This window comes from Dipodomys merriami, unplaced genomic scaffold (genome assembly GCF_024711535.1).
Source record: "Dipodomys merriami isolate MVZ:Mamm:240054 unplaced genomic scaffold, mDipMer1.0.p SCAF_44, whole genome shotgun sequence".
Classification (NCBI taxonomy): Eukaryota; Metazoa; Chordata; class Mammalia; order Rodentia; family Heteromyidae; genus Dipodomys; species Dipodomys merriami.
The window spans coordinates 11985726-12010092 of NW_027206002.1; the positions used below are offsets into that span (position 1 = coordinate 11985726).

General features: G+C 53.6%; 1 protein-coding gene across 10 annotated transcripts in view; it reads left to right on the plus strand.

Annotated features, from left to right (window-relative positions):
• The window catches only part of Tenm2 (teneurin transmembrane protein 2), an 856557-nt gene that overhangs the window by 737229 nt on the left and 94961 nt on the right, over positions 1-24367 (plus strand). For all 10 annotated transcript variants that reach the window (XM_069993966.1, XM_069993969.1, XM_069993971.1 and 7 more), the window contains 2 exons: positions 7243-7365; positions 16215-16420. In XM_069993966.1, the coding sequence (XP_069850067.1) occupies positions 7243-7365; positions 16215-16420 (329 nt within the window). The remainder of the gene's footprint in view (positions 1-7242; positions 7366-16214; positions 16421-24367) is intronic.

Sequence of the window (24367 nt, forward strand, 5' to 3'; positions counted from 1 at the left end):
AAGATCACAGGACGGTGAGCCCCTTCGTCAACGAGCCCTCGCTGTTGACGGGGCCAGCTCCGATCTTTGGCACTTCATTACAACGTCCGTTCTGTCAGGGGCTCTCCCCGAAGAGGAAATATAATATCTTCCTCTTACATCCGAGCACGCTACCAGAGCCCGGGACGGGCTTTTGGTTTCACTCAAACTATCAGATAATTCACTTAGGGCTTTCCAGACAGCATCGCTTCTGTTGGATTAGAAAACCCCGAGGAAGGCTCGCTGCAAATCTATCTAGTCTAGACATGACTGCCATCGTCCCAGACAGCCTGCCTTCCGGGCGTACCCTGCGTCCAAGCGCACGGCCCTAGGCCACAGCTCTGGGTGCATGTTGGGTTTCTTGTTCCGTGCCTCGAGACTGTAAAGGGATTCCTCGTGCTCAGGAAGAGTAAGCGTGGCCTTGAGCCCAGGTCGGTTTCCCGGGCTGAGGAAGGAAGTGTGTGGAGGAACCGGAGCTTTGTCTGGCTCTGTCCTGTGTTCGATGCTCTAAGACAGAGTGACCCGGATGTGTGACCTGCTGCGCTGTTCTGGGCCTGGATCTGATGGCTCTGCTCCATCCCAGGTCCCGCCGCAGGTGATGGGTTATGGGCAGGAGCAAGACAGTTACCTAGTCCTCTGCACTGTCATCATCCTCCAGAAGGGAGGGAGGGAGGGAAAAGGAAGGAAGGGAGGGAGGGAAAAGGAAGAGAGGGAGGGAGGGAGGGAGGAAGGGAGGGAAGGAGGGAGAAAGAGGAGAAAGAAGGAAGGAAGGAAAGAGAAAGAAAAAAGAAAGAATGAGAAAGAAAGTGAGGGAAAGGGAGGGAGGAAGGAAGGGAGGGAGGGAGGGAGGAAGGAAGGAAAGGAGGGAGGGAAAGAAAGAGAGAAGAAGGAAGGAAGGAAGGAAAGAGAGAGAAAGGGAGGAAGGAAGGAAGAAAAGGAAAGAAGGAAGGAAGGAAGAGAAGGAGGGAGGAGAGAGAAGAAGAAAGAAAGAAAGAAAGAAAGAAAGAAAGAAAGAAAGAAAGAAAGAAAGAAAGAAAGAAAGAAAGGAGGGAAGAAAGAAAGGAGGGAAGAAAGAAAGGAGGGAAGGAAGGAGGGAGAGAGATGGATGGAGGGAGGAAGGAAGGAAGAAAGGGAAGGAGGGAGGGAGAGAAAGAGAAGAAAGAAGGAAGGAAAGAGAAAGAAAGAAAGAGAAAGGGAGGAAGGAAGGAAGGAAGAAAGAGAAGGACGGAGGGAGAGAGAAGAAAGAAAAAAAAGAAAGAAGGAAGGAAGGAAGAGAAGGAAGGAGGGAAAGAGACGGAGGGAGGGAGGAAGGAAGGGAGGGAAGGAGGGAGGGAGGGAAAGAGAGAAGAAAGAAGGAAGGAAGGAAAGAAAGATAGAAAGAGAAAGAAAGGGAGGAAGGAAGGAAGGAAGGAAAGAAGGAAGGAAGGAAGGAAGAGAAGGAGGGAGGGAGGAAGAAGAAAGAAAGAAAGAAAAAAGAAAGAAAGAAGGAAGGAAGAGAAGGAAGGAGGGAGAGAGACGGATGGAGGAAGGGAGGAAGGAAGGAAGGGAAGGAGGGAGAGAGAGAAGAAAGAAGGAAAGAAGGAAGGAAGGAAAGAAAGGAAGGAGGGAGGGAGGGAGGGAGGGAGAGGCTCTCATCTGACTGCAGAGCAGGTCAGGAGGTCAGGTAACTCGCAGCGCTGGCACAGACGGACTGCGTCACGATGTCTGTGTTCTGTGTCCCGCATCCTCAGTTCCTCCTGGAGGGGAGGCCACCAGCTGCCCCGGTGCCCTTGTGGGTGCTGGTGGGCCACACAGACACACACACACACACACACACACACACACACACACACACACAGCCTCATTCAGGCCTGACTGCAAAATGAGGGAGCAAGTCTTCAAACCCGCCGTCCAAAATACCGTCTACCCCCTCCCCCGCGTGCTGTGTGGCCCCGTGCCAGAACTCTGTCCCCACCACAGAGTTACTTAAATCATAAATCACCCCTGTAACTGTGCATTCAAACAGGGTACCCCCGTGTAGGGCATCCCGACTCCACGGAGCGGCTGGTGCACGAATGCGTGCAAGGTGTGAACAAATCCATGCACAAATGAGTGAGTGAATGAATGGATGGGTGGAATCTTTCGGAAACGTGGAGAAGGAAGTCAGCCCTGCTGAGACACAATCGCTAGACTGGTTCAGGTAGGCCTGTGTGTGCCCCTTCCCATGGGGAAATGAGGCGTATTCACTTAGAGTTCATTTCGACTTATAAGCCAAAGTAGAAGAGTGTGTGTGTGTGTGTGTGTGTGTGTGTGTGTGTGTGTGTGTGTGTGTGTGTGTGTGTGTGTGTGTGTGTGTGTGTATACGATGGTCCTGCTCTTGTTTTCCATTAGCTTCTGGAAACACAGCCTCTGAGCGGAGATGTGCTGGAGGCATCAAATTACAAACCAGATTTGGAAGGTTGCGTGCAGGGTGTGGGGGAACAATAAAACGTCTCGCTGGTGATATCCGTGCTTCTTCCTGGTTGGAGTGACGGTATTCGGCGGTCTCCGTTAAACGGGTTCACACTTTTGATTGTCTGTCAGAGCTTGTGCCGAGGGGTTTCCAGTCCGCGTGTCCGTTCACGATCGCCAGGCATCTCAACCAGCGTCACCCCAATCTTCCTCCTCCCCCATCCCGCCCCGCCCCGCCCTCCCCTCAGGTCACCTGGCTGCATGGTCACCCGTGTGCGTCCGGTTCTGTGCTCCTCCTTTTTAGCACGGTTACTGGAAAACTAGTTTCTCATGTGGCTTGAGTTCTGGGTCTGTGTTGGCAACGTGCCGGCGATGTGCCGGGTGGAGAACTCCAGGCGGAAGATGCCACGGTGGGGGGGGGGGGGGTCCTGTGGGACAGCAGCCGGGGCAGCAGGTCTGAGGGCAGCAGCTCCCGGCCGGCTGTTCCGGGGGTTCCGGGGCGGAGCTGCAGGGGTGATGTAGGTCTCACCGCAGGAACTCTCCAGAACATCCAGATCTAGCAGCTCAAAGAACAGAGTCTGACCACCCTGAGCGATGAGCTGTCTTCGTTGGGAGGAGGAATTCCTAACCACCATGGCCCCCACCCCACCTGCAGACATCTTGTGGAGTTTGAGGGAAATCGAGTCAGGCTCCGGGGGAATGGGTTAGGAGGCGCAGCCCAGCAGCAGAACGCTTCCTTATAAACGCTCTACACTTGACCTCTCCTTCGGCCTGGGTGTGTGCAAATGGGCGCTCTCTCCCGGGAGGGTGGCGTTTAGTCAGCTCCTCTTCACTGTTAGAAAATGCCGGAATCGGGCTGCTTTCTGAAGAAGAGGAAGCAGGCCACCTCCAGACAGCATGGGGACCATAGCACCTAAGGACGGGAAGTGTGCGTTTACCGGAGTGCTCTGGCCTCTCTTCCCTAGGAGGCCGGCAGAACTCCACCTGAAGACGGTCTGTTCTAACGCTTCCCCAAGTCTTTGTCTCTCAGCACCACCGTGTAAGGCTGTGTTTCCGCTGCGGCCGGGGCCTTCCCTGGGCCGTGGAACACTCCCCTGGCAAGCGTGAAGCCACCCCAAGTTTAGATCCAAGCACCTCCGAAACAAAACACACGTCGCTCCTCTCCAGATGATACCACCAACCGAAGGCTTCGGGGAGGGGACGGAAGCCACGTCCAGCGTCTTCCTGCTGTCATCACGCTGGCTTTGTAGGAATCACGGTGTCACAGCTGGCTCTGTGTGTGTGGCCATTTGTCGGGGAGGGGAGTGTGTGAGGGGAGGGGGAGGAATGTGCACCGCCTTCTAGCAGCAAAGAAACGTGTGGGACCGGCCTATGCCAGAAAGCCCTGGAAATCACTTCTGAGAAGTCAGTTGCCAGCCACCCAAAATACGTCCAACTGTGTCACTTACCTAATTACAGATGAAGTTCTGCTGCCTTTCTTTCATGGATACTGATAGCTCCCTTTCCAAAGCAAACTGACCCTTACTTTTCTCGCTGATTTAGTATTCACCGTGTTTAATAGAAGAATATTGCCACACAGAGACCGCTGCACACTACCTCCTTTCTCAGCTGGACATGAGCTGGGAGAGAATAAAAATAATAAATAAACAATAAAAATATAAGGGAATAGGAATATAGTCATCATAATAGAATAATTGAATGATTAATAATAAGAATGTGGGATAATAATGTTTTCCTTCACAATGTGTGAAAAGACTTCTGTGTTACCTTTAAAAAAAAAAAAGCAAACGAACTGAGGGAATGCGTACGCACATATTTGCTCATGCAGGAATTCTTTTCCATTTCTGAGTGAAAGGGGAAAAAAAATTCTCAAGCCAACCCCGTCAGAAACTAAAAATGGGAAGTTTTGTTGGCCACCTCCCCGGGCGCCCAGTGTCGGCTTTGCTGGGCAGATGACCTGATTGCAAGAGAATTCCACACAGGGTGCAGCCCGGCCTGCCCATGTTTCCTTAGCTCCTTTCTCCTCCTTACCCCAGGTGCAGGTGGGCCAGTGGGGGATGGGGGGGGAGGAAGAGAGGGAGGAAGGCAGCCTTGCATTTGAACTGGCGCCCCGGTAGCTGGTGTCACTGAGCTAGCTGCATTTGCTCTCTGAGGCCCAGGAGCACTGCGAGGTCTCCTGAACACCTGGTTTGATTTTTGTAGGTTTGGGTGGTGTTTTGTTTTCCTCTCGGGGGGACTGGCATTACTTGAGGCTGAACTCAAGGCCTCGTGCCCACCAGGCCGCCTCCGGGAACTTTTACCCTCGGGGCTAGCGCTCCACCGCTTTGGGCCACAGAGCCGCCTCTGGTTTTCTGGTGGTGAATTGGAGGTCAGAGTCTCACAGACTTCCAGAGCCAGAGCGACGCTGCTATGACTCAGGAAACAGCAAACGTAGCAGGTATTAACAATGCGCTGACTCTGCTAGCCTGGGTTTTGGAGAACATCCTGACCCAGTCAACCATGCAGGTCACACAGAGATATGGAGTAGCCATGTGGCATCTCCCCTCTCTCTTTTTTTGAGTGAGTGTATCAGTCAGCATGGACTCAGACACAATCCTGTAACAAAGATCCCCACTCACTAAGGGGACTCATGACTGTCATGGCTCATTTCTTCTATCCCCGGCTAGTGGTGGCCTAGCTAGATAATAGTGTGGTAAAATGTCACCTGGACTGCCTGGGGGGCCTTGGACACCGGCACCGAGGTCCTCCACGTTTGACAGAAGGAAGCTGTTTGATACAGTTATTCCGATAGCATCAAAATATCACCGCATGGCAGTCTGGTCCATAAATGGCAGCGGTGTGATCTGACGCCACTCTCCAGCCCTCTGTGGTGGCGGTGTTGGTTTTATTTGTGGGATGGCCCCCGTGGGGCCCCCCACCTTGTTTCATACCCTAAGTAAATAGATGGTGTGGTGGGCAAGTTGGTGCACCGATGGATTCGCTGGAATAAGGCAGATCCAAGGGACATCTTGGCTGGTGCAATTGCTTAGAAAGGAATCAAAGATGGGAGCTCGTGGAAATAACACACCGGGAAGCAAGTACACGAGAGGATGGGGTGGGGTCGAGGGGAGAAGGGCAGAAGAAGGGAGAGGGGAAGAGCGGGGACATGTAGACAAGAATCCAGTGTCTATCTGCGGAAGTTAGGAAGAGTGCGGGCAGGGGAGGGGAGGGGAGGGACGGGGGAGGATGCAGCAAGGGGTGACGCGGATCAAGAGGCGTCACATTCATAAAGTTCATTGATAGAGATTAGGATAATAATAACACCGTAAGGACGCAGAAAGCATGCTGCTGCAGATAGCCCGCCTCCCAGTGCCCAGGGCAGACACTGATTGGTCAGTAGCAGAACAAGAGACGGGAGGTCATTGGCCAGCAGGTCCACCGGCTCTCCAGAGCCTGGGTCTCCATCGTGGGTGTCTTATCCAAGTGCCCATGGAAAGTCTCTGCCCCCCCGCCCCATCCCCTGAGTAGTGGGGAGCACCGACGTCAGGCTGGGTGGGGCCCCGGCTCCTCTCCCCGCACCGGTCCTGGGGTAGAGACGCTGCTGGCCCCTTGGGATGGTCTTCGTGGCCAGCAGCAGCTGGACCCAGACAGGCCTGGGAGGACCGTGGGGTGGAGTTTGGGGACGGTTTGGGGGGTTTTTTGGTTGTTCTTTTTTTGGACCAAAAAAAAAAAGATCCTGTTGAAATAGTTCATTCCTCGGCTCCTTTCACCTGGTAATTACAAACCAGAAGTTCTCGTTATCTGAAGCCGCGGCCACCGTCGGCTCTCATTTCCGAGCGGTGAAAGTGTGTCATGATTCGAGGCAGTGGCATCCGGTCTCTTCAAGGAAGTGACCTACATAGGACGGGTGAGAAAGCGGGGCGGGGGGGGGAATCGGGCGTCACCCCGATGGAGGGCGTAAGCGAGTGAGTGGCCCCAGCCTTGCACACGGGCAGAGATGAGTGGGACACGGGGAGACGTAGGAGAGAAAACCAGGACAGGTGTGCGCCCGCACACACAGATACCTCGCTGTCTTCGTCCGCGGCTGTCTGTCCATCCATCTGACCGGTCTTGTCTGAAGATGAGTTTTTAACCTTATGTGAATGCAGCCTCCCTCCGGATGGCAGGCTTGCAGAATTCACTGCCACCAGACTCTCCCCCTCCCCGCAGACAACGCTTGAGCCGCCCCGGCGGCCGCCCTCCGTCTCCCACGGTGCCCCGGATGCCAGCATCGTGTCAGCCCGTGGTCTCCGACACAGCCCGCAGACCCGGTGTCCTTCATGGTCCCGAGCCAAGAGCACAGCCTCCCTGGGGGCTTTGGGGACATGCAGGTGTTGGGGGTACGCCTCCCCTCTCACACAGATCTAGGGGAGCAGAACAGGCCTAACCCAGAGCCCGGGTGCCTGCACTCTTTTATTGAAGCTGAGTCTCCCTGAGCAGTCTGGAGATCGCACCCTGGGCCTTGCCTCTGGAAGGTGGGCCTAGAGCATCTGCTTCCCACAGCTGGAGGGGAAGGCGGGGGAGGAGAGGCTCCACCTGGGCACCTCCCACCCGTTTTCTCCTCACGCTCCCACCCACCAAGGGGCTGGGTGCCGGGACCCACGCAAGTCAGCTTGGCACGCTGTCTGTCTGTCTTGAGCTAATGGCTGCGGCCATTTTTTTTTTTCACACCACAGCTTCCTTACAGGCAACCAACGGCTCCCCGGCCCTCCTCGCCCTGACCTTTGCCTTGCCGAATTCTCCATTCACATCTCCATCACTTTGTCTCTCCCGCAGCCATGCATCTGCTGGGACTCAACTGGCAACTGCAGCCCGCAGATGGACACGCCTTTAACAACGGGATAAGGACCAGCCTGCCGGGAAGCGACGATGCGGCCACAGCAGCCTCTGGGGGCAAAGGTGAGGAGAGGGCCGCGCGCATGCCCTGCGGCTCGGAGGAGAGGCAGCTCAACAGCCCTCGCCAAAGCTGAGCCAGGGTCCCCCCGCTTTTGTTAATCCAAATCTCGGAAGGTATGGGGGGGGTTAGGGGAAGGGGTGTCCCCGTACAAGCTGGGTGCTGCTCCTGTCTGTTAGCTGGGCTGGGCTGGAAGCCGGGCGCCCACTGCGCGTACCTCTGCCATCCAGCGGCTGGCACCATCTAGAACGCTCCAAAGCTTCTCAAGACCTGGGTAGAAGCCTCGGCTAGAAGAGGCCCTGCCTACGGGGGTGGCACACCTCCACCGCCGGCCTGGGAGGCTCTCTCCCGCCACGAGACAGACCGTCTCCCCCCCCCCACAGCGGCTGGTGTGAGGGAGGCCACGGGCTGCTCTGACTCGGGGAGAGAGGAAAGGAGATTGGACAACTCCGTAGCGAAGCGTCTCTCGTCCGCGGGGACGGTGGAAATGCTCACCGAAGCCAGCGACGCGCTGTTCTTGCAGGGGTTAAAAAGAGGTGCTCACACAGGGTGCTGAGAAACGCTCAGAAAGAAGGGAGCAAATAGGCCCGTGGGGGCGCTGGGGCACGGACACTGGCTGGGCAGGGGCGGCCGTGGGGCCCTTACAGGGCTGGGACGCGGCGTGGCGGTTGCGTGTGTGGACGGCGTGTCCATGCGTAGGCTGTGCCCCTCTGCCTCTGAGCCTTTGTGGCCGCTCGGCAGTACCGTCTCTTTCCAGGCCTTGCAGCATCTGTCCTAGAACGAGAGGACCCTTACCAGGTACTTATAGTTCCCCTGGCTTAGAACCGTGAGACCCCACCGGCTCCAAGGGGAGAGGGATCACCGCTGAGAAACTGAGGCCCAGAATGTTCTAGAAACTTGCCCCATAGCCCGTGGCAAGTTGGGCAGGTACAGACTGAGTTCAGGCCCGTGTCCTGTGCACCTTTGGGTTGGATGGTGGCCTTCTCCTTAGACATGTTGATTTCCACAGGGAGGATGTCAGAACCCCTTGGCTTTTGGAGGTGTGCACAGGTGACAGGAAGTGCTAATTGTCCTTCAATCATCTTCCCAGAGCTGCCATAAAGCTCCAGGTGGGACCCTTCTGTCTTTCTAGCCGGTCTCTAAGAACCACTGGATACATTCTGCGGTGATCATCACGCTGAGCCGCACTGAGCTCGGCTCAGAAAAGTTTCCCAGACCCCAGGGCCATGGTGCTTGGCCTGGGACGTGGAAGCGGAAGTCCACCACCTTCTAGCACTTTCTTTTGCAATCCAGGCTCTTGGCGGGCACGTTCTCCCTTGGGACCAATGAGAAATGATCACTTGGAGGAGGGGCATCTCGGGCTACCCGGCGACCCATGAGACAGGCCCCTCTCTCCACTCAGGGTCTCTTGTCCGTCGGTGGTGGTCTTTAACCCACAGTCAGCCCCGTGAAGTTCTGGGGGTGTGGGGCGCACATCTGCAGGTGAGGCTGTCTGCTGGAGGATGGGCGTGCGCGGGGATGGACTGGCTGGGCGTGGTCACGTGGCGTGACATCTCCAAGAGCACAGAGCTCCCCTGGTGAAAACAGACCCCCTTCCATGCTACTGTAGCTCACCACAGCCCAGGGGCACAGAACCCCCCTTGGAGAACACACCCACACACGTGCGTCCGTCTGCACAGAGAGACCCTCTCCTTCGTACCCTGGTCCTCCCTCGGAAGAAAGTGCTGGGCCATTTGTACTAACTCGGGTATTTCCCAGATGAGGTACAAGACAGACAAGACACTCTGGCCAAACCGACATCCAGTGGATTTTTCTGTTGATTGGGAACTGAAAAAGTGTGAGTTTTTTTTTTTTTAATTTCATCAAGATGAAACAAAACTCATCTTTCAAAAGAGCAGAACTGTGCTCTTCTGATGGCTGAGGGTGTCTGGCATCTTTTCCAGGTGTTTGTTGTTGTTGTTGTTGTTGTTGTTAAGGATTATAAAGTGACCAGAATTTAATGACCCCCTACCTGTACAAGCACACACGCACACACAAACACATGCATATACACGCACACAGACACACAAAAACATGCACATGCATGCATGTTCACATGCACACAACATGCACAAACATGTACACATATATACACATGTGCACACACACACACACACACACACACACACACACTGAATTTTAGAGAAAGTGACTGAGGCTTGAAATTCTCAACCCAGAAACCTCCCCATCCCCAATTCTATACACTTAAATAACCCAATCGATTTCAGTCGGTTATTTCAGTGCTGCTAAAAGTGAAGAGGACACATTGGCAATAAGTTAATTAACTAACACCCCCTCCATTTTTGTTTGGGGAGTGTGGGGGGTTACGATAACCCTTCATGCCGATGTTTTAATCAAGATTCACCCCCACACATTGCCAGGGATGTTAATCCTATTAAGCAATTGCTGGCTAAGTATCTGGCAGGAGCGAATTAAAGTGTGAGCAAAGCCACAGGCCTGCGAGCCCCTTCTCAGACGTGGAGATGGGCCGTGGATGGCCGTCGCTCGGGAGCCTGTCCAGCGTGCAGACCTGAGCAGGCAGGGCAGCCACACGTGCCCTGGATTCACTCCTTGGGCGAGCTGGTAGGGGAGGCTTCTGTCTCCCTTCCCTTCTCCACATGTCCCTGCTTATCATCTTTGCTCCGCTCTCCTTTGGTGAAACGTTAGCAAGGGAGGCCGCTGGGCATCCGTGAAGAAGAGGAGTGTGGGCCTGCCAGCATTGCTCCGTCTGGTGTGTGTTTCTCTGTGTCTCCCTTTGGAGAAAATGGGGTCCTTTTCCTATAGATCCAGGGTTCCCTTGGCCTTGAGAACCAAGACCTAGCTGTGGTATCCTGACCTGGTCCCTTGGCAAGAGGGACCCAGTGTGTTAACTGAGTCCTTTGGCTCTGATTGGCTGAGTCCCACCAAGCTGATTGACCAACTCCTGTGGCTTTGATTGAGTCTCGTGGCTTGGATTGGCTGATTCTCTCAGCTCTGATTGAGTCTCACAGCTCTGATTCACTGAGTCCTTTGGCTCTGATTGGTTGAATCCTGCACCTCTGATTGGCTGATTCTCTCAGCTCTGATTCGCTGAGTCCTTTGTCTTTGACTGAGTTCTTTGGCTCTGATTGGCTGATTCTGATTGGCAGCTCAGATTGAGTCTCGCGGCTCTGATTGGCTGAGTCCTTTGGCTCTGATTGGCCGAGTCCTTTGTCTTTGACTGAGTCCTTTGGCTCTGATTGGCTGATTCTCTTGGCTCTGATTGAGTCTCATGGTTCTGATTGGCTGAGGTGTCAGGAACTATAAAGGCCACATCCTGGGTACCTAGTTAGTGCCCTAAATTTCAGAGAATTAACTGTCCAGTAGAATTTCATGGCCTTTCTCAAAACCTGTCATTCACCATTGATCCCAAGTGTCCTCTGTATTAGAGGTCAGCAAAATCCACCCCCAAAATCAAATCTGGCAGCTGTTCTGAGAGGTGCAGGCCACCAGAAACAGCAGAGCCCCCAGCTCCCCAGGCTTCCAGGGCCCTCTGCATCTCCAGATTCATTTCTCCTTTTCTAAAACTCGCGCTCTCTCCCCCTCCCCCTCCCTCTCTCTCTCTCCCTCTGTCTCCCACCCCTTCCCTCTCTCCCTCTGTCCCCCTCCCTCCCTCTCCTGCTCTTTCTCTCCCTCTCTCCCCCTCCCACTTTCCCTCCCTCTTTCTCTCTGCCTGCCATGGGCGTGGGTGACCACACCGTGTGTTTTGTGCTCACAATGGACGTCACACCTGTCTCTCCTGGCCAGTCGGTTTCCCCAGGTGCCACGGGCCACGGCTTTCTCTGAGACACTGCGTCTTCCCAAAGGGAAGAGCGCTTCCAGCAGGTGAAGACACCGTCACCCTTCCTTTCTTCCCTCTTTCTTCTCAGAGCTGACTGCGGCCCTCCGCTAGGAGGTGGGGTCATTTCACAGATGAGAATATTCACAGATGAGAAACAGGAATGGGAGGCAGAGAGAGGCCCGTGGAGAGCAGAACTTCCCACCCGGGAGGAGCCAGTGTGCAGAGCATGCTGGCTGCCCGGCGGTTAGCTCTCCTCCCGCCACGGTCTGCGCTCCAGCGTGGCCAGCCTGTCTGTTTTAAGCCCTGCCATTCTCGGTTTATAACTCCGCTGTAAACATTTATTTGTGCCTGAAGCACATTTCTTTCCTCCCCTTTGAAAAAAAATCAGAATTTCCAGATGGTGCGCAAGTTGGAAAAAAATGGCAAAGCCTGTTATCCTGTTTAGAAACATGTTTCTCCACATCTTGCCCCTTCAGCAAAAACTTCGTAATGATTTTTACTCGTTGGCTTAATGCACGGTACCAGGAGCCAGATTCGCAGGGAGGTTGCTAGATTCTGCCTCTGGTTCCCGTCAACTCAGCCTCTCCCCGCACACAGCCCGGGGTTTCTAAATGATCGCTTCCCTGTGTGGGGCTTTCCCAACGTCGGGGAAGTTTCTGGAAGGACGAGGGGTCATGTGGCAGCAGTGAACGTCTGCTGGAGAGAGAGTGGCGGCTTCTGTGGCCCGGCTTGTTTTGGAGACCGTTAGGGCCAAGTCCCTTTGTTCCTGGGGTATGCATCTGCCCCATCCTGTCCAGTTGAGAATCACTGTCACTGTTGGGTAGAAGGTTGTTGTTTTTCAGAGCCTGGTGGTTTGGGTTGTTGTCTGGGACATCTGTGGAGATTACTGTTGTGCAGATGACTGCCCTATAGCACTCCCTTGTGTGGATGGCTGTTGTGTAGATTGTCGTTGTGCAGTAGGTGGTTGTGTTGCACTATGCAGGGTGTTGTGGTAGTGTTGCGCTTTATTGTAGAGATCATTGTGGTTGCCTAGAGTCTCGTGGTGCAGTGTGTTGGGGTCTGGAGTACTGTTGTTGTCACATAGATCACTGTTGTATACAGCATCCTTGTGGATTGACATGGATTCCTTTGCTCCCGGCCTTCACCCCGTTCCCATCACACACACTGTGTTTTTAGCTCTGGCCTGTTTTCCCAGGGTTCAGTCCCCACCTCTGCCCGCATGTCTCTGCAGAGACGGGCTCCCCCCTCCCCCGGCCTCTCCCTCCCTACCCCCCAACCCTCCACCCTCACATCTCTGTGCACGCTGTACTTAGCACGGGCTCTGAAGTGTGACCCACCTAGGAGTCAGATATGTGGGGTTCAGGGCCCATCAGAGGCGGCTTTTGCCCCAAATCCCCACACACACACTGGAGATCTGTGGACCCCCCAGCTCCCACCCATCTTAGTTTCTTCACTGGAGAAGCGGGGGAAAAAGACATAAGGGTACTGGGGCTTGCGTGGCAGGGAGCCACCCCGGACCAGTGGCTCTGGTGCCGGGGATGGGGCAGTGCAGAGGTGACGTCACCTGACCCCTCAAAGGCCTGGATGCTGGCACTCGCTCAAGGACGGAGAGGGGACTGATGGCTGGAGCTGTCGGAAGACACCCGGGCCCTATGCGGTTAAAGGGTTTCCCACAAACCACCCTCGAGGTACCGTGCCAAGAACACTGTCCCAGGCCCCGTGCCTGTCCCCTGCAGATCTCAGCCTAAGGAACAAGTCTGGTCCAGAGCAGCAGCCATCAGGAGAATCAAAGAGACTTTTCCGGTACCTGTTGGTTAAACAGAAGCCTCCAGCGATTGTCTTGGCTCCCAAATAAATGGAAACGAGGTAGAATGACTGAAGCAATGTTCTGAATTTGACTTGATTTGCCATAGATAGAAACAGGTGAAGCGGAATAGTCAGCCAGGCAGATTTATGCGTGCGTGCCTCTGGAGTTCGGTTAAGCGAAGAAGTATTAATAAGAGGCCTTGTGTCCTGGGTAGCACTCTGTGCTCGCTCCTTTAGCGCTGGCCCGGGGAATCGTTTCACTGTTCCCAGGAATGAATTACAGGAACGCATTGAGGAGCAATTAGTCTCTACCGTGGCTACGAGGGCTCAGCATCGGTCTCACTGAACTGGTTGAAATTTTAGGTACACGTTTCAGAAATCGGCCACGTTCCACATTGTCACGGACAATCTTCCGTGCCTTGCAGAGAGAGTTAGATGATCCTGGAAGATTGATCATTAGAGTATTGCCTCAAAAAAAATAATACTAATCAAGGGAAGAAGAGAAAACGGGAGTCTCGTCTGCAAGCCAGAGATACGCCAGCCAGAACCACCACGTCTACGTAGAAAGCGGGCCCTGGAGACCCCAGCTCCGGGGATCGTGGGGAGACTTTGTGTGGCTCACCAGGATGCTTCGCCCTGTTGAGCAACCGTCAGGCTTGTCTCGGTTCCTGATGGCAGACGCACACCGTGGCAGGCTGGCTGGGCTACTCCCTCGTGTGTACTGAGCACCCCGGTCACCTGCAGTCCACACACAGCTGAGGTGAAGGTCACGGTCTTGGCATGGGCTTTTACAGGCCATCTGTGATCCAGGGGCTCACGGGCTGGGCTGTGAACTGAGCTGGGGCCTCCAGGCACCTGGCGGCGGATGGCAGCCTGTGTCAGTCCAGCCTCTGACCGGGCAAAGCACACATGTATAACATGGGCGTCATTTGGGTTACATCTTATAAACTCTCCCGTGACACGTCCGACACTCACAAGCTGAGCGTGTCTCTGGAGCTCCGCTCGCTTCCGTGGGATCCTCGGGAAATGGCGCCGCAGGGCTGGCTTGTTCCCACCGCCTCTCCCAGGGGGCTTTGTGGCGGTTGTGGGTGTGGCTAGTTTTCCTGACTGAGTCCTTCCCGAAGAGATGCTTACGTGTATGGGGCCAGCCACGGGGGAGTCCATTAAATGCAACATTGTAAAGTAAAACAAAAAAAAAATAGTTTTTAGTTTTTCTTAATCAGATTCTCCGGGCAACTGGTGATAGTGAATCTTCCCTCCTGGATCTATCATTATCTCCGTGAAACCACCCCCAAGTAAGACTTCAGACCTTACAGATGATAACAGTGTATGACTATTAATAATAATTATTCTAAGACTTCGCATGGATCAAGTCACTCATTCCTCATAACAACCCTGTGAAATACGAAAGAAGGGGTCTCGGTGAGACAGCTGGGGAAACTGAGGCACAGAGCACCGTTATACTTAGTGAGCAGCAGCATGAAGACATGAACCCATACAGCCTCCACCGAAGGTCTCTGTGCCACACCTCCTACTCTGCTCCCCCTCCTCCCCTTGCAGTTTGCCAGGCTCAAGTTCAGAACCACTCAGGGTCTCTGGTTCTTTGCTTCTTAAGGAATTACGAGGTAGGCATTTCCACCTTGCCTGCCCTACTGTTATTATCTTAGATGTCAGGAGATTCTTCTGGAAGTCCAAACCCATGTTTCTCCTGCTTCGTTGGCTTCTTATCTGCTGTTAAACCAAATTTTAAAAAGAACTATCCTCCTCCGTGTTAAAAGAAAAAATTAGACATTCCAACATTCATAAATCCAGATATCTATGCTACCCCATAGGGTAGGGGGGGGGCCTGTTTGTTTGTTTTAATCATTGAGAGATTCCCAGAATTTTACCTGTCTATTTTAGAGATGGAAAAACTGAGATTGTGATCACATGTTGCAGTAGCCAACTAAGAGCCCGGGTCGGTACTCTGGGCCTTCTTTGCCAGTCTTGTCAACAGTATCATTTCTCCAGGGCCATCCAAACCCTCTGCCGGGCATGCTTGCCGGTACGGGTCTGTGCGGCCCAGAGGGTGGGGGGAACTTGTTCTGTGACTGTGCACACCAGGCTGAACTGGGCTGTCCGGCCTTGGGGACCGCCAGTGTGATTGCCCCTCCCCCGCAGAAGGGCAGCGATCCTTGGGAAGAGGGGAGGGGGCTGAGATGTGATCTTTATCCTTCCTACTAGTTCAGAGCTCTTTGGAGCCATGGCGAGTGACCTTTCTCCAGCCACGTTCGAGCTAAGTCGGTTTCCCATTCTGCGGAGGAGGAAAGCAAAGCTCAGAGACATCAATTAAGATGTTTCTCTTGACTGACCACCCAGCTTCATCACATGGCTGCCGAAGAAGCCATTGTTACAGAGAAATGCTCCTTCGGGATCTTTCTCAAACTTCTGTTGTTCAACTTCTGAACGAAGCTGAGTGTAGACAGACACCTGATCCTTCTTGTTACCAACCTGAGCCACTGTGTCCCGGGGCAAAGTGAGAACCTCTTGGTGGTTCCAGGCTCCTGCGTCTAACTCCGAGAAGGAGCCAAGCCCCGTGTGGGATCCGAACCCAGCGTTCGCATCCCGCCAAGTCTTCATTCTCTGCTGAGTTGTTTTACTGACGTTAGACTGAGAGATACCTTCCAAATGTCAGAGGATGCTAGACTTGTTTATATCTGGCAAGAATAATAAAAGGCTCCAAGAATTAAATCTGGTGACAAATTAACATCACCCTCCCCTCTTCCCGCTGATAATTTGTACACCCGTCAGTGTTCTGTGCGGTTGGAGATTTTTACATGTACTTATCAGGCTCTTATTCTATTTGATCAGTAAAGGGTAATCACAGAATTTTTTTAGAAAGCATCATGCCAAGATTTCACGTGCTCTGGGAGTTAATAGCTTTGTCATGGTGGGTGTTTTTTTTTTAATGTTTAATTCTCTTTTTTTTTTACATTGTCTTCAAGTAGCTGTACAAAGGAGCTGCCATTTAACAAAGCCGTTTATGAGCACAATACGTCTTGATCGATGAGCTTTGTTGTTTAAGGATCTGGATGTGTTCGTTGTGACTTTCGGGAGAAACTTGAGTGTCATCTCAATAGTTAACAAAGGGACGGATGTTGGCACGCAACCGGCGAGAAGCAGCGCGGTGTTCCCGGTGTGGCTAACTCGGTGCCCCTTCCTGCTTTGCAGTGCCCTGGTCGTTGAAAAACAGCAGCATAGACAGCGGCGAAGCGGAGGTCGGCCGGCGGGCGACGCAGGAGGTGCCCCCCGGAGTGTTCTGGAGGTCTCAGCTCCACCTCAGCCAGCCACAGTTCCTGAAGTTCAACATCTCCCTGGGGAAGGACGCGCTGTTCGGCGTCTACATCAGAAGAGGTCTTCCCCCGTCTCACGCACAGGTATGCGCTCACCTCCGGCACACTTACCCGTGTGCACCCCTCCTACCCCCCCCCGCAGGGGGTGCCTGTCAGTAAAACACACACTAGCGGGTGCTGGCGAGGATGTGGGGAAATCTCAGCCAGCCCAGCAACTTCCTGGTAAGAATGAAACGGAGCAGCCCCTGGGGAGGGGCAACAAGTTGTGGAGAATTTTATTTGGGGCTTTGTTTTTGTCTTTCCAAAAGTGAGGTGGTGCTCGGGAGAGGTGAAGATAGCCTTTCGTTCACAAAATGCCAGTGTTCATTACCGTATTCTTGCTGCTCAAAAGAAACAGTAAAAACAAGTCAAATGCCCCCTTATGAACAAATGGGTAAAACAAATGTGGCACTTACAATGGAATATTATTCAATCATTAAAAGAAAGAACAGGGTCTAGCCAGGTGCGGCGGCTCACGCCTGTCATCCTAGCTACTCAGGAGGCTGAAGATCTGAGGACTGTAATTCAAAGCCAGCCTGGTCAGGAAAGTCTGTGAGACTCACATCTCCAGTGAACCACCAGAAAACCAAAGTGATGCTGTGGCTCGAAGTGGTAGAGCACTAGCCTTGAGTAAAAAAGCTCAGGGACAGCACATAGGCCCTGAGTTCAAGTCCTACAACCGACAAAAGCCACATGCTGTCAGGTACATGAAAATTGAAATTATGACTCTGAAAGTCCACAGGGGTTAGGGTGCGATTGGTCTGAGCCATCTGGAGCGGGCAGATGCAGGCTGACCACAGAGCACACTCCTGGGAGCAGGAGAATCAGGACCGGCGGCTAACGGGAAGGAGACTCTGTTGGGGGAATTGAAGGAGATAATCCAACATCAGACCACGCCTCGGGGCATCTCAGAGCAGTGCACAAATGCCCAGGTGCTGTGAGAGTGTGAACCAGCGACCCGGGGAACTTAGCAAACCTCCTCCTTGGTGACAAACCTTGGGAATGGGAAAAGGGGGGTGGCATTACCCACAATCCCCCTTGGTGGTCAGTTCCCCTGGGGTATTGGGGGGCCATAAAAGGGTGATTATTCCCATGTTAGGTTGAAGAGTTATACCTTCAATAGCATCATTTCTTCTCCCGTCTGGCCTCCGTTTGTCCCGGTAGAGATTTTATTATACAGGCCTTTGAGGAATGACACGCTTGGCTTTCTCTTCCCACTAAGGACCCGCTGGGCACTGGCGGCCCCTGCTTGTCATCATCCTAGCCACTCGGGGAAGGCCGGTCAGGGGAGCGTGGGTGCTCGCCAGTCGAAACTAAGTTGGTGAGACTCCATCTCAACCGGCAGCCGGGTGTGGATTTTTACACCCATCGTCCCAGCCCCTTGGGGAGAAAGTACCCATATGATCCAGTCATGGCCGACTAGGATGTGCGGGGAAGGTATCCATCTAGAACATTCCTTGCGGAAGAACTGAAGTCTCTGTAAGCATTGGCAAACACAAGACAGGCCACTGTCTCCACACACACGCACACCTCGGGTCTTTAGCTCACGGCAGACATTGCTAATCGATGGCAGCGCTCCACCTCACGGAGCCTCGCACACCAACGCCTCCAGCACTGCTCAGCCAGTACTAATCGACCAGTGTTGTCTCTCAAGATGCAACTTCGCTGGCAGCCCCGTCCCAACAGCCCCTGGTCGATGCCAGGCCTCTGATGACTGTGTCGGTTTTGAACCGAGAAGGTGGCGCTGGCCACGAGCTACAGGGGGGGAAGGGGGGACCCACGCGTGTGCAGTGTGAAGCCCCCTCCATCTCTGCAGGAAGGTATTTATGGGACCCGCCTCCCCCCTGCTTCCTAGAGATGAGTGAACACAGACCCTGACCCAGCAAAACTTCTCGCCACAAATCCCATCTGCTCTCCCAAGAGACCCTCGTCTGAGGAAAGGACGCGTCCCCCCCCACCCACCCCGTGGTTGCGTGGCTCACAGCCAGCCAGCAGGGTGTTGCCCCGGGAAGCTACATGCAGATGGCTGCCTGGGTCTGCTGCCCTTCAGGCTCCGCTGGCTCCGGCATGGCCGCGTGGAGGATTTACAGTCCTGAAACCCAATCGTCAGCGCTACTCAGGGATGCACCAGCCTGCCTCTGGGCACAGCTGGGAGCCAGGGCTGTGTTAAGGAAAGCCTTTCTTTCCCCCACTTGGTTCCAAAGCCCTGTTCCTCCCCCTGCTTCTCGGCTCTGGGCATCTCGGTGCTGTGGAAAAAGCCAGTGGGAGCATTAAGTCACGCAGACAACGCTGGGCACCTGAGCGAAAAGCGGACCATGGACAGCGGACAGACGGGCTTGGGCCTGCGTCTCTCCCCTGCCTCCCTGACATGCAGAACTCTGGGCCTCGTGACTCTGCCTTTCCTTCTTTTGTTCCCTGCCCTACCTGCCTGCCTCCTGCCACGCGGGTCATTGTTCGGGGGCTCATCACCCTCTCAAAATAGCCCTGTTCAAGGGACACCCGCCCCTCATGTTCCCTTCTAGAAGGGAGGAGCACCGGGGTGGGGGGAGGGAAGGGGGATGTGTGTTGGAGCTTCTACTCGGTACGCGGGGTGTGTTCAGACGTCCGGGTGAGGCAGCAGGCTGCAGGCAGTCAGAAGGGCACGGGACAGGCAGGGTAGGAGCTCTTCGGTAAGAAAGAAGAGAGGAAGAAGCCCCGGGCTTCGCTTGTGTCCGCATGAAGAGCCACATCCCCCGGAGGATTCAGTGCTGAGCCTCACCGCAGGGCTAAGGACCTGCTCCCCGCTGCGACTGTCACAGGATCTGTCGTTCCCGTTGGTATGTTCTGTGGAGGAGCACTGTTCCGTGGAGATTGGCAGGCAAGCCAAGGTGACTCACTCGAGCTGGAGAAAGGAAAATGGAAGAAGGAGGAGGGGAAGGAAGTGAAATTCTATTGGCTACATTGCACGAAATAGCTCTGTGGAAATTTTACAGAGTTTCATGCTCTGACCAAGAGCCTACAAGGTGTAGAATTCTTGTCCAAGGATATTAAATACAGAAGAGAATCCTTTTTCCACTTGCTTAAATTTCCCAAGGTTCGGGCTGGGTCCCAGCTGGCTTTCGTACACGGACTTTGGAAAAGAAGAGGCAGAAGCAATGTGGCATTGAGGAGTCAGCCTCGAATATACCACGAGACTCGTGAGCGAACACAGGCTGCACCTTAACCCAGGGACCTTGGCTGTGACCTTTCACCTGTCTTAGCTTTACTTTCTTTCTTTCTTTCTTTCTTTCTTTCTTTCTTTCTTTCTTTCTTTCTTTCTTTCTTTCTTTCTTTCTTTCTTTCTTTCTTTCTTTCTCTGATTTGGATTACCTGCCCCCAAAGCTTGGATGAGAAGCACAGTAGAAAGATATCATAGCAGGGCTGGAATGCGTTCAAAAAATTAAGACCGTGTTGGTGGAAAAGTGTGTGGGGATCCAGGCTGACCAACATGAGCCAGACTCGGGAGACAATGCCAGTTTTCTCTCCGATGTTGAACCTATGCTTTTTTAAAGTTTGCAAGTGGAAAGGGGAAAGAGGAGGAGAGTCGCGGGGGGGGGGGGGGGGGAAGGGAGTGGATACCAGGGAGGAACATGGGAGGATGGGTACATGTGTGTACGTGTGTGAGGGCGTCATCATGAAATCCATGCTGCTTTGTTCTAATGAAAGAATGAGGACTGGGGGAGAATCTCAGGGAGAGAGCGGTTGCCTAACATGCATAAAAGCCCTGGGTTCAAACCCCATGCCACAGAAAGGAATTTTAGGTGGTCCTGTTAAATATACCATCTACAATAGATGATTAAGACTAATTTTCTATTTTCTTCTTAGTGGACAACAAACTATTGTTTCTCACTGCAAAACAAGTTTTTTTAGAAACAAAAAGAAAGGAAAGTGAGCAATAATTTTGAGGTGGTCCCTTTTGGCTCCTTGCTAATATGTGTAGTTTGTGCTAGAGTGAAACACATCCATTGTAGTTAAATTTAAAAAAAAAAATAGGTGCATACATAAATACACATGAAACCACCTGACAAGTCTCGGTAGCTTCAGATAGTGCAGGCTGTTTCTTGTTATCCTGTATCAGTGGTTCTTAATCAAAGGTGATTTCAACAAACCATCCTCCTACCCTGGGAAAATGGTTTATTGGAAACATTGTTGGCCATATTGTTTACTGTCAGTGTGACCGTCATCCTTGGGCAAAGGCCAGATTGACTGATGATGGCCAGCTCACAATGCAGAGACCAGAGTTATGACTGGTGACAATGCACAGGACAGTCTGTCGAAGACGTCACCAGCCTCAAATGTCATTAGCACTACCCAGGCTGAGAACCCCTGACTACCTTGCTCATCCTTAGTGAATGCGGGCTTCACCGAACACGGGACCCTGGACAGCTCCCAGGACCTTGGACAGTTCCCAAGGCCCTGGATAGTTTCCCAGGACCCTGGACAGCCCCCAGGCCCCTGGACAGTCCCCAGGACCTTGGACAGTTCCCCGTGGAGTTTGGATGTCCCCAGTGTGTCCCATTTGGAAGCCAGAGATGACCTTTAAGCCTTTCTCAGCTTAGTCACACAAATCACATCATAAGTTTACAAAAAAAATGGGGGTAGTGTCCAAAAATGCCCCCCAAACAGCCCTAGTGACCCACCACAGACATAACCTGACACCTGAGTTCAAGGGGGTGACTCCCGCCTGTAATACCAGCCACGCAGAGGCTGAGATCTGAACACAGGTCTCAGATGCACTCAAGAGACATTTATCTTCTATCAACCAGCAAAAGCCAGAAGTGGAGTTGTGGCTCACTCAAGGGGTACAGCACCAACCAGAAGTGGGGAGAGGTACTGAGCCATTCAGACCCCAGAAGCAGAACAACAAGAAAAGAGAAAAAGAGAAGACCCCAAAAGAAAAGAATAAACTCTGACAGATCTTTGTCCGCACCACGTCTAAGTTCCCTATACCTCTGCTGACCTCTGCTAACCTCAGCTCATTACTGACCTGACCTAAACTTGGTATTGATGTGTCTAACGCTTCATCAGAGATTATGCCATGTTTAAAATGCACCATCGTGGTGGCCTGGATTGCATTTTTCTTTTTCTTTTTCTTTTTCTTTTTTTTGTGTGCAACAAAATCAGCCAGGGCAGAAAGAGGCAATCCTGCAAGGCATCTCGGACTCCCGACTCCGACTCTGCTGCCCCTCGCCAGAGATTGGAAATCTGGCGAACTGTGTCAGCCTTGCTGAACCCTGGCTCTAGCAGGAGATGGGGGGGAAATACTAATCTGACGGGGCTACCGCGTGGCGTGTGAGAGGAAACCTCGGGTCTGCTGCTGAGAGGCGGGAGCGCGGGTGGTTAAGGCAGCCGGCACGTTTCCCTGACAGTCCGTCGCTGATTGCAGCTGATGTGTCAAGCCAAGGAAAACCCTTGGCGAGAACAAGTCAATAATCGGCAAATTAGGTACATGATTAGCCTAAAACAACAAGGAGCGGTTACCGCTTGGGAGCCCCGCCGAGACTTCACCTTCCCTGCAATCCTGTTTAGCAAATATTAAAAATGCCTCCTTCGTCACTCAGCCTGACGGAGCCTGGAGCCCGTGACTGCGGGCGGCGGTGACGGCGGTGTGCTGTGTCGGGCCGGCTCCCGGAGCTGGCTGAAAGGGAGATCTCAGGGCCTGCGTGACGGCCACAAGACGGGAGCAGATGCTGTCAGACTCACTCCCTCCGAGTTGATTCTTTTCTTGCTTTTTATGGCCAGTCCTGGGGCTTGAACTCAGGGCCCTGGGCGCTGTCCCTGAGCTTTTTTGCTCAAGGCTAGCCCTCTGCCACGTTGAGCCACAGCTCCACTCCCGATTTCTGAGTGGTTAAATTAGAGATAAAGTCTTACGGGGATTTGTGTGTGTGTGTCCAGGCTGGCTTTGAACCCAGATCCTCAGATCTGAGCCTCCCAGGCTATAGCTAGGGTTATAGGCGTGAGCCACCGGCCCCTGGACCTCTGCGATGTTTCTGTAGGGAGAAAAGTGATGGGGAGAGCAAAGCCAAGGCAAACCAATCCAGGCCCCCACGGAGCCCTCTCCACCTTCAAACAGGAGCTCTGCACCTGGCTCCCTGCTGCGGGGTTTGGTGGTGAAGGCTCCGCATGGCCGTGGTCTCTTTGTGCTTCTCAGAAGCTCCACGGGCACGGGGTCACTTATTTCGAGGAGCCTTCGATAAATACATCCCTCTGCCAACATGCACGGAGTGCTATGACTTGTGTGCATCCTAGAACCACAGCGGGACGCAAGGCAGAGACGGCCGTGCCCTGCGCATGTTCAGGACGCTGTGTGGAGGTTGAATTAAGGATCTCCAGGAACGTCCCCCGCCCAGAACCACGTCATGCCCCGGCCCGGCTCATGACTCTTCCAAAGTGCTCGAAGAAGGAAGGATGCTGGGGTGTGTCAGATGTGTAGAAGACCTCTGGTCCTTCTGAGCATCCTGCTTCCCCCCACTTTTCTCAGTCACCCCCACCCTCAGAGATGGTCCAGACAGACCCCTTTTAATGAAAATGAAAGCAAAAATGCACAGTGTATTCCCTTGGAATGTAACAGCTAGCATTTCAGGCTCGATCCGTGGGAGAGAAACTTGGCAGGCGCTCTAATCTGCTTATCTCCCACCGGCAAACCGCCAAGGCCCCGCCGACCCGGCGGGCGCTCTCTCTTGGGAAGCAGGCTAGGTTCAGACCCCAGGTCGGAGCTTTCTTATCATCATGGGGGAAGAAAGTGCTCTGGTTTATTCTTTCATCTCCACCGCCTGCCAGCAGGGCGTTCCGAGCCTGCCATCACGGGCACACTGAGAGGAAAGTGGGGGTGCTGTTCTGGAATGTGTGGTCCTGAAGGAATCACCCGAGCCTGGTCTCCGCAGAGGCTCAATCACTGTCTGATGCAGGACGGGCACATAAAGATGGGGGCAGGTGAGGGAGGAAGGGAAGGAGGGAGAGAGGAAGAGGAAAAGGTCCTCAGCAAGAGTGGATGGAACCACGGACACGCACGGACACCCATGCGGGGCTCTCCCACCCTGCCGAGTCCCATCCAGGAAAACGTGGGGACACACAGCAGGGCAGATGCCTGGCAGCCTGGGTGGAAGGAAAAGCAGGCCCGGCATCGGTGGCTCACACCTGTCATCCTAGCTGCTCAGGAGGCTGAGATCTGAGGATCGCGGTTCAAGGCCAGCCCAGGCAGGAAAGTCCATGAGACTCTTATCTCCAATGAACCACAAGAAAACTGGAAGTGGTGCTGTGGCTCAAGTGGTAGAGTACTCACCTTGAGTTGAAGAGCTGAGGGACAGCGCCCAGGCCCAGAGTTCAAGCCCCATAATCAAAAAGAAAGAAAGGAAGGAAGGAAGGAAGGAAGGAAGGAAGGAAGGAAGGAAGGAAGGAAGGAAGGAAGGAAGACAAAGCCAGCCTGGGTAGAAGTCCATGAGGTTCTTATCTCCCAATGAACCAGCCAAACATGGAACTGTGGCTCAAGGGATGGAGCACCAGCCTTGGGCAAAAACAGCTAGGATGGTGCCGGAGCCCTGAGTTCAAGCCCCAGGACTGGCACAAAGAATAGTACTAATAATTAGAGGGTCTGGGGGTGCTAACTGCTGGGGAAATTGTAAAGTACAAGTCAGGGTGCAGCATGGAGACACGCCATCTCCCCGGCGGCCTCTCCCCACCCCGTCCCAGGCCCCATTGGAGAACCCGAGGCGGGTAGAGGGCTCCTTCCAGCGGCCACGCCTGTCCTCATCCCCGGCCACGTCCCTTGATTGTGTGGACGGCCAGCACTGCCGGCCCCTAAGCCTCCCGGGGTCCCCGGGCTGCCAGTGTCCATTGTGCAGAAAATGACAGATGTCCGAATTAGTCCTGAGCCACGGTCCCACACGAGTAACCACCTCTCCGCTCTTTTCCTCCTGGGGGTGATTACTCGGATCCCACATGAGGCCCATTCTCCGCGGCAGCGTCGGCCATCCA